The sequence below is a fragment of the Aplysia californica genome, unplaced genomic scaffold (assembly GCF_000002075.1).
Source record: "Aplysia californica isolate F4 #8 unplaced genomic scaffold, AplCal3.0 scaffold00340, whole genome shotgun sequence".
NCBI lineage: Eukaryota > Metazoa > Mollusca > Gastropoda > Aplysiida > Aplysiidae > Aplysia > Aplysia californica.
Window position 1 is genome coordinate 131,850 of NW_004797610.1, and position 8,604 is coordinate 140,453.

Genomic DNA, 8,604 nt, shown 5'->3' on the forward strand with positions numbered 1-8,604 from the left:
CTCTCTCTCTCTCTCTCTCTCTCTCTCTCTCTCTCTCACCATACTATTTTGAAAACGTAGGTATTTCCAGTCATTTCGTCATTTTAAAATGCTGTAAACTTATAATCAATTGTATCGGTATTGAAAAAATCTTCTTCGTACACATGGATTACATTGAACGTAGGATGCTTCAGATATTATTTATTATTCAGAGCATAACTCAGTTTTCTCTCGAATAGTATCTTCTTTGCTTCTCTTTTGTTGATGATTGTTTGAAAAATTCATTAAGATGGAAATGTACCATTTTCCAAAAACTTTCAAGTCATCAAACGATATCCTACTTTCCGTTGTTTTTTGGGTTTTTTTTGGGTTATTCAAATCAATATACTCAAAGTGAAGTTCTTCTTCTTGTTCTTTGTGTTTCTTTATGCTCCTCTTTTACTGACAGTCGTTGTTTGTGAAGCACGAACAACACCACGTTTTGCTGTCATACTTAACATCATACCCTCCCACTCCCCCTCCCCCCCATAGATTTTCAAGAGAAAATACTGTAAAACATTGAACAACGGACAACAATCAAACAAATCATTAAAATTGACATAGCCAGCAAAGTCAATGATAAGAAAAAATGTGTCTTTTAAAAGAAAGATGGGCATTTCCCGCGGCTTCAATACATAATGACAAACTATTGAAAGCAATGAGAGGATCACCACCGTCATCATAATAACATGAACATTTTTCTCTATCCTCAGCTCATTCGCATGTACCTGGGAGACCTAGTGTTCTACGTTGACCGCAGTCCCTATGATGGCTCTTGTGAAATGGTTCATCGCCGTCTGGCCAAAGTCCGGATGCCTACTTTGGACGAAATGCCAGTGTATGAGATGAGCGACTGGGTTCGAGAGAGGAAGAGACTTTCCACCGTTCTTGGCCCCGAGGAGCTCGATACGATGGACAAGTTCAAACCGTCCATGAACAATCTGGAACAGAAACAGATCATGTACGCTATGCTCTCCGCTACACAAGCCTTTACGGCCTTCAATATCTCCTACTTCATTCGTGGTGGATCTTTACTTGGCTACTGGCGTCACCACGGACGTATGCCATGGGACGAAGACGTGGACATATTGGTAGACAGCGGCAAATGGCCACTAGCGAAACAGGTTCTTTCTTGTCTTCCTGATCTTCAGCTCAATATGGGAGCTGACTACATGTGGAAACTCTTCCACAAGGACGCTCAGTTGTGGCGAGATGAGACTTTTATCAAATTTCCGTATATTGATATTTTCTTGTATAAAGCTGACTCAGGACATGTCTGGCCATTGACTATCTGGATGAAATTGGTCACGATGCCTGCGGAATGGACACTCCCGACCATTAAAGGCGTGTTTGAAGGCTGGCCTGTGAATATTCCTCGTGAACCTATCAAAATTTTGGAGAGACTTTATGGGAGAGTGTCCACGGACTGTTATTCTCAGATTTTCTTGCGGCGCCAAAGGCATCTGATTCCTCGGAAAGAGTGGACTCACATACCCTGCTCCTTGTTGCAAGGGATATATCCCCACGTTGTACGCAGAATAGAGAAGGGTGTGGTTGTTGAAGACAGGATGCTGGGTTCAAAATTTTTGTCTACCTTCAATGCCACCTATCATGGCACTTTGGGCTAAACTATAAAGAGGGATGTGATACTCTAAAACAATAACACAACAGCCGTGCCATCACTATACCGTCCTCAATACTCTTTTCTTCTACATTCGTTTCAAAATCAAGACAAAAGAATTTGTGCTGCTTCAGAGAAGGTTAAATGCCGTTACATTAATGCAGAATGGCACGATCTTACTATAGTGAGTTCTAAGCGATATCTCCAGTTCTAAGCGGTATATCCACGACACGCCTTACCCACCTTACGTTATCTCAGTCTGCAGCGACAGACAAGGCAGAGGCCATGCCTTCTTTGGTACTATCCACGATAGCCACTACAACTTTAGATAAAACGCAAGCAAAGGTAGCATGGCTGATAACAAAAAATGCACGCTTTTCTGGCAGTCCATCTGATATGAAAAATAATGAAGTTGAAGAACTTTAAGAAATGACCATCATCACATCAAGGCTGAACTTTACTTCTCTTGAACGTTTTCATATTTGACAAAAGTAAAAGGCAAAATTATATGACAAATAAAGTTGGAAAAATAGCAACTCTGTCCTGCTGCGTTATATATTATTTCATCCCTCCATGAAGACCAAACTACACAACCGAATAAGAAGGGGAAAAAAGCAGGAACATTATACATTTACTTGCTATTTTGCTCAGCGTTCCTGGCTGATTGGTAGCCTCATTGTTAAATCATAAGTCATGAGTACACTAACGGCACAGTCTTTATTACAGGGACCTAGCAAACTAGAGCAGCCCTTGACATTTGAATATAAATCCTGGGAAATGTTGCTTAAAAGCTTATACATTCCAGTTGTCGGTTACAACTCCTGTCGACACGACTTTCTGTGTTCCTGCTCTATGGTTTGACAGTATTGAAGATGGTACAATAATGAATGTTATTAATATGCTTTATTTTTTTGAAAAATCCAAACTCTAGGGTGCAATTTGCAAATTATTTATAAAGTCCTGAATCTTATTTGATCAGACTGTTTGTATTATCATTGTATACTGCATTCTACACATTGTTCTATTTACTGTTTGTTTATGTTTTTGATTTTTGTTTGCGAAAGGCTGAAACGAATTCAGCAGTACTCATGTATTCCATTCCATTCTGAGACAATATTTTCTTCATCATTCTGTCATTTACGAAACTTCATATTTTCGTATTGTATGAACGGCGTACAGTTTGGCAAATTCGTGTTCCCATCTCAGTTCTCAATTGGGATGCATTTCTGCTCTCGGCGCCTCGAAGGCCACGAAAGAACTTTCGAGGATCTCGATGCTTAAGGTTCAATGAACAGGCAACTGGAGTACAGAGGCAAAAATCTTTCAGAACAAATTTGAGCCGTAACATATTGCCCTGTTACTCCTCATTGTACGCATTTTTGTCTTCCCTAACGCCTTTTTATCCCTACCCTTTAATTCAAATTAAGAATATAGATTAGCAAAATGAGTAAATACTTCACTATAAGATTACGATTCCGTGTGAGTGATCCTCCTACATCGCACAATGTGTCATGATGTGCCCTCTATTCTAATACTGACCCGACTCAAAGTAAGAGAGAAACCTTTCATGATTCTTCCTCGCTCCTTCTTTTTTCGTTCTCCATTATCTCAACGGCGCCGATATTTTTTCCTGGAAAGTTCCACATAATTTATTATTGTGTTAGTGGCCTGGAAAAGTCTGTTAGTTAGTCAGTAATGCTGCTGATTGAACCATTTCCCCTGGATACAGAATATCTCGAAAAGTGCCAATTTTACAGTAACAATTAATTGTTTCGGTTAAGCAAAGGCAGATCGGAGCTCACAGTCTTAATCTATGAGCTTTTATATGAAATTTTTAGCAGTATCGCTATTTTTTGTAAGTGTTAAAACGATGACACATCTGCAGACAATTTCAAAGCATTTTTTTTGGACACCAGTTTATGTATACACCCCTGATGACTAGATGTATGTCCTGTCTTTTTTTTATATTGTCAACTCAGTTCACGTTTATACTGTATGCATGTGTATATTATATAAAACACTAAACTGTGTGATTTTTTTTGTTTTGGCAAGTAACTTTTGCGTACAAAACGATATGAATAAATCATGATTTAAATCAATTAACGTTTGTGCTTTGTAACTAGAGTAGACAGTGAGAGTGTGTGTGTGTGTGTGTGTGTGTGTGTGTGTGTGAGAGAGAGAGAGAGAGAGAGAGAGAGAGAGAGAGAGAGAGAGAGAGAGAGAGAGAGAGAGAGAGAGAGAGAGAGAGAAAGTGAGCACTTTTGCACGATTGTATGCAATCCACATAGTCGTATAGCAAGCAATAGAACATGTTCCTATTGGCTTTTTCACGTTTCATTTTTCTTTTGGATGGTTGGTCTGTCGGTTGTGGCCAGGGGCGTGCTTCTTCGCACTTACCCAATGCCTTTTGGTTACTTTATGGCTAGTCTTTGAATCCCATTCCAGCTAACTGAAACAATATGCTATGGAATTCTCCCGGGATCAAATGCCACATCATCACACTGAACATCCCTCTTTCGGGCTTTTGCACTTTTATAAATGTCTCAAATAAAAGAAATTAATTTCTGGCTTGTACTGAATACAGAGATGCGAACAAAGACTGAGACTGTGTGCTTTGAAATGAATGACAACTTGCTCGCTGATCAAATACATTTCCTTCACACAAAGGTAAATCGGCCAAGGGAATAAGGTAGTGTAGATATCAAACTTGATTACTGTACATGTCAAATCTGATGGTTAAAAAATTATGATAGAACTACAAAAGATAAATAATTACCCCCTGCAGCTGTGATTTATCAAAGCAATATAGCGTTTAAAAAAAAAATGCTAATCAATTCCGCTGGGAAAGGAGCTGAAATTTTCTTTATGAAAGACGTAGCGAACTCATGAATAGTATATCCCGTCAACAATACTGTGACACATTTGAGCCACTGCACATGCATCCGAAACACGAATTTGTATGATATACATACATGCACATACATACACACACACACACAGACACACACACAGACACACACACACACACACACACATAATATATATATATATATATATATATATATATATATAAATATATATATGATCGTCTTGTGATGTTAAGGGTTTTACGGAGACATTTAATATCGCATGAAGTGATTTTGCTTTCATGGGTTTTACTTAATGTCCAGGTCTGGCACTGGTAGCATAATGTTGGTATGAATATTGAGGTGAAAAGCTGTTTTTTGTGTCCATGGAGATTTTTGGATGAGATAGGAGGGGTGCGAGCTGGTAGGTGACAGCGTTGGCTTTTTGAGTTCGCATTTCTATTTCTCTATCTATGGACCCGTTTTCAGAAAAAGTACCTCCAAGATATTTAAACTCCTTCGCCTGTTTCAGTTGTTTACTACTGACACGGATGCTTAGCGGACTGTGGTTTCGGCTCACTTTCATAACTTCTGTTATTTGATATGCTTATTTTTATGTTCAGTTTCTCACAGCCGATGTTCAGTTTGATAGAGTGATTTTGGATGCTTTGTTGGTTTGGCTGAATAAGACATTGGTTGTTTGCGAATAGAAGTTCATCTAGGCTTTCAGGGCTTTGGTTTGCGTCTTGCGTTATTGTGTAAATATACTCGTAAATTATAAAAAGGAGGGGAGATAGAACTCACCCCTGCCGTACTCCAGATCTTACTTTGATCCAGTCTGCATTGCCTTCCTTCGTTCTTATTGAGCTACTACTGTAGGTATATAGAGCTCTAACATTACCATACATTTGTCCTCTGACGTGTGTCTTTAAGAGTTTTGCCTGGTTTACTCTGTCAAACGCTCTCTCCTTGTCTATAAAGACGATGTTGTTGTTGTTGTTGTGTTCGATTGTTTTCTCTCATATCTGCCTTGATGCGAATACAGCTTCCGTGCATCCTCTTCCCTTTCGAAATCCAAACTGAGCTTTGCTCAGATTTCTCTCTACAATACGTCTTATCAGCTGTTCTAATTTCTTTGAGAATATTTTCCCTGCGTGGCTTAATAAAGAGATGCCTGTGTATGTTATACAGCCGGGTTTGTTGCCGTTCTTTTTCCATAATAGGACAACTATGGCTTTCTGCCAGTCATCTGGGCATTTCCTTTGCTCCCAGGCTCTGTTGAAAATTCGTCTTAGCCACAGAACACCGGTGTTTCCACAAGCTCTTATGGCTTCCTCTGTGATGTCATTTGGTCCTGGGGCTTTGTTCTTGGGGCTGATTTTGAGTGCCTTTTTGATTTCACTGAAAAGTATGGGCGGTTCTGTTTGCTCTCCATATGATGGTTGGAACTCTTTGTGTTGTCCGTGGCAAGCGTCTGGGTTGAGTAATTATTGGAAGTAATTTTCCCCCTTTTTTCTTAATGGCATGCTTGCTGAGAATGTCCTGACACATATGTTTTCCATGCATTTTCCTTAGCAGTTTTGATGATTCTTTTTGGTCTCTCTTCTCGCTTTCCTTGCTTCTTTGGTTTTGTCATTCAATAAGCATGTTGTTCTGCCGTTGTTTCCGCCTATTTATTTGGTGCCACAGCTGTTTTTTTTAGTAATTCTGACAGAGATTTTTAAAATGTTTACCTTTAGTCTTCTACGTCTTTGGTCTCAGCTTATAGTACCCCTTGGTAATGTCGTTCTCGATTGCATTTTTGATGTCTGGTTCTTCAAATTTTCTTAGGTTAGTCGTGGTTTTTCCCCAGTTCTTCTTTTCTTTTTTTTTTTTTTTGCTTTACATTGCTGGTTGTGAGAGTAAGTGTCATAGGTCTGTGGTCTGTGTCGATGATGTAGTTTGGAACTGATTTGGCTTAGTTTGTATTAGAAAAATGTGTTCGTAATCATCATATCGTGCTCAGCGCCTAGGTATAGTATAATTTCTCCATTGCTGTGGCAGTCTGTATCTTTATCACTGTAGGGTCCCAAGTACTCTTCCCAGGGGTTTCTTATTTGTACAACTATGCCATTTAAATCTCCCTACATAAATATATCTTTTTTGTTCTTGGTGGTGTTAATGTAGTAACTCAGGTCTTGGAAATATGATTGTCTATCTTCCTTTGTATAGCTGTTGCTACAAGGAGCGTATGTTTGGAAATATGTTGTTGTTTTGCTACCCTCTATGAGCTTTATGCTCACTATTCTCCCTGAGATCCTCTTCCGTTTGAATCCGTCCGTGTGATCTCTTTTGTTTGTCTCGTAGCATGATTTATCCGCCTCCGGCTAGCCAGGCCAGTCACGGTTACACCAGAGCCCCTTACTTTAGCCAGCAACGTTTCGGGGTGACCTGGGTCAGCTTTTACGGATAGCGTAACGCCTCAGTGGCATACAGGCCCTCTTTATCTAAGGGCCTCAAAATGTAGAACGAAGGTCAAGAATAACTATCAAAATAAATATCACAAATGTGCATCAGAACATAGTAATTGTTCAAGCATGCTTCTCTATATTACCAGTTAACACTCATTACTCGAGTGCATTCTATTAATCCCCCCCCCCCCCACACACACTTTTGAGTCTTAAAAATTTGAAAGCTGAAGACAAAAATATCGCATCATAAATAGTAGGTCTGAGCATTTTTCATGCCTCAGGGCACGGCTTTACACTACAGTACGGTTCGCTGCGCATTGGTTCATGTCAGGCCATGCCGTTCACGTTGTGACTTGCTCAACCCGGAATGCAGTACAGCTCTACTTTATGTTCATTATTCATATTCGGCTGAGTGATAAATATGCCATTACGCTGAATGAGTTTTGCGGAAAACTGAAAAGATATACAGTACTGTGTAGTTCTGAGCTTTTGTTTGTAGCATTTTGCAGTACTATAATTTTATATTATAAAAGATGATGTTAATCAAGTTAATCAAAGATATTGTTCTAAAGATAGCGTCCTACCTCGGGACAAAACCACAACATCGAAAGTACTAGATTGTTTTAAACGCTGATTCAGAAGTTTAAGATGTGGGGATGCTTCAGGGGGCTCTCGTGGTCTAGAGGTTAAGGTGTTCGACTTTCATCCAATAAGTTCCGGATTCGAATCGGGATGGCGGCAGAAAATTTTCTTCTCTAAAATTGTATCCTTTCACATCCTTTCCTGCTCTCTTACAATGTTCTGTCGTCTGCTTTCATCTCCACTTTCTGCCCCCACCCCCTCACTTTCTTTGTCCCCTCCTCTGGGCTCTTGGCTCTTTCTGCAGCCTTTCTACTACTACTCCCTGGCTCCTTACTGTTGTCTTTCAGCCACACCCCAAATCTTAGGGTAGGAAAGAATGATGTATACCTAGCGTTCTCGGACAAGGGCGAAAAATCCCGGAGGTCATGTATGCCTGTTGCACACGTTAAAGATCCCTTGGTCATCCAAAATCGATAAGAGTAGGTTTCGGAATTCAAAATTTCCTACCAACTGGGTGAAAGTGTTAAATGTGTCCCTCACGCTCGTATGACATTATAATATGCAGTTGCGAGCGCCGTAAAACAATTACTAAAAAAGGAAGAAAGAAAACAAAGGAGATCTGTCAGCATTTGTGGACGAGGATCAAAAAGATGATGGAGAATTATTTGACGTCATTCCTACCCTGTCTGATGCGTCGATGGAGGCTGTATAACTTCATTTTGGGGCGGCTTGACATGCTGGCATATAATCATCCTGTAACAAAGGCGGATCTTGTTTTGTCATTATCTGTTTTGGTCTTAGTATGGGCCCATTTCTTTTTGATTGGCAAATATCGTAATATTCTAATATTTACTGTCTTGTGAATTAAGTTCAGAATTGTACATTTTCTGATAATGATCTTGGCTGAAGTACCGCTTACTGGAGGAATATCAGATGGATGCTAGTACGATGTCATCAGGTTCAAAGTCCCAGTTATAGGGACGGTTCCTGTACAGGGATCCCCTATGCTGTTAGCCTTCTCATTCTTTTGTCCAAGCCAGGTGGAACTCTTACGGAAACATTTACTGTACCATTATCTTTTAATAAT

General features: G+C 39.7%; 1 protein-coding gene across 1 annotated transcript in view; it reads left to right on the forward strand.

Annotated features, from left to right (window-relative positions):
* LOC101855430 overlaps positions 1-3,738 on the forward strand; it is a gene marked incomplete in the record, with an annotated part of 16,527 nt that extends 12,789 nt beyond the window's left edge. The window contains 1 exon segment of the mRNA XM_013085064.1: positions 732-3,738. Within this exon segment, the coding sequence (XP_012940518.1) occupies positions 732-1,646 (915 nt within the window).
* Between the last annotated feature and the right edge of the window lie 4,866 nt (positions 3,739-8,604).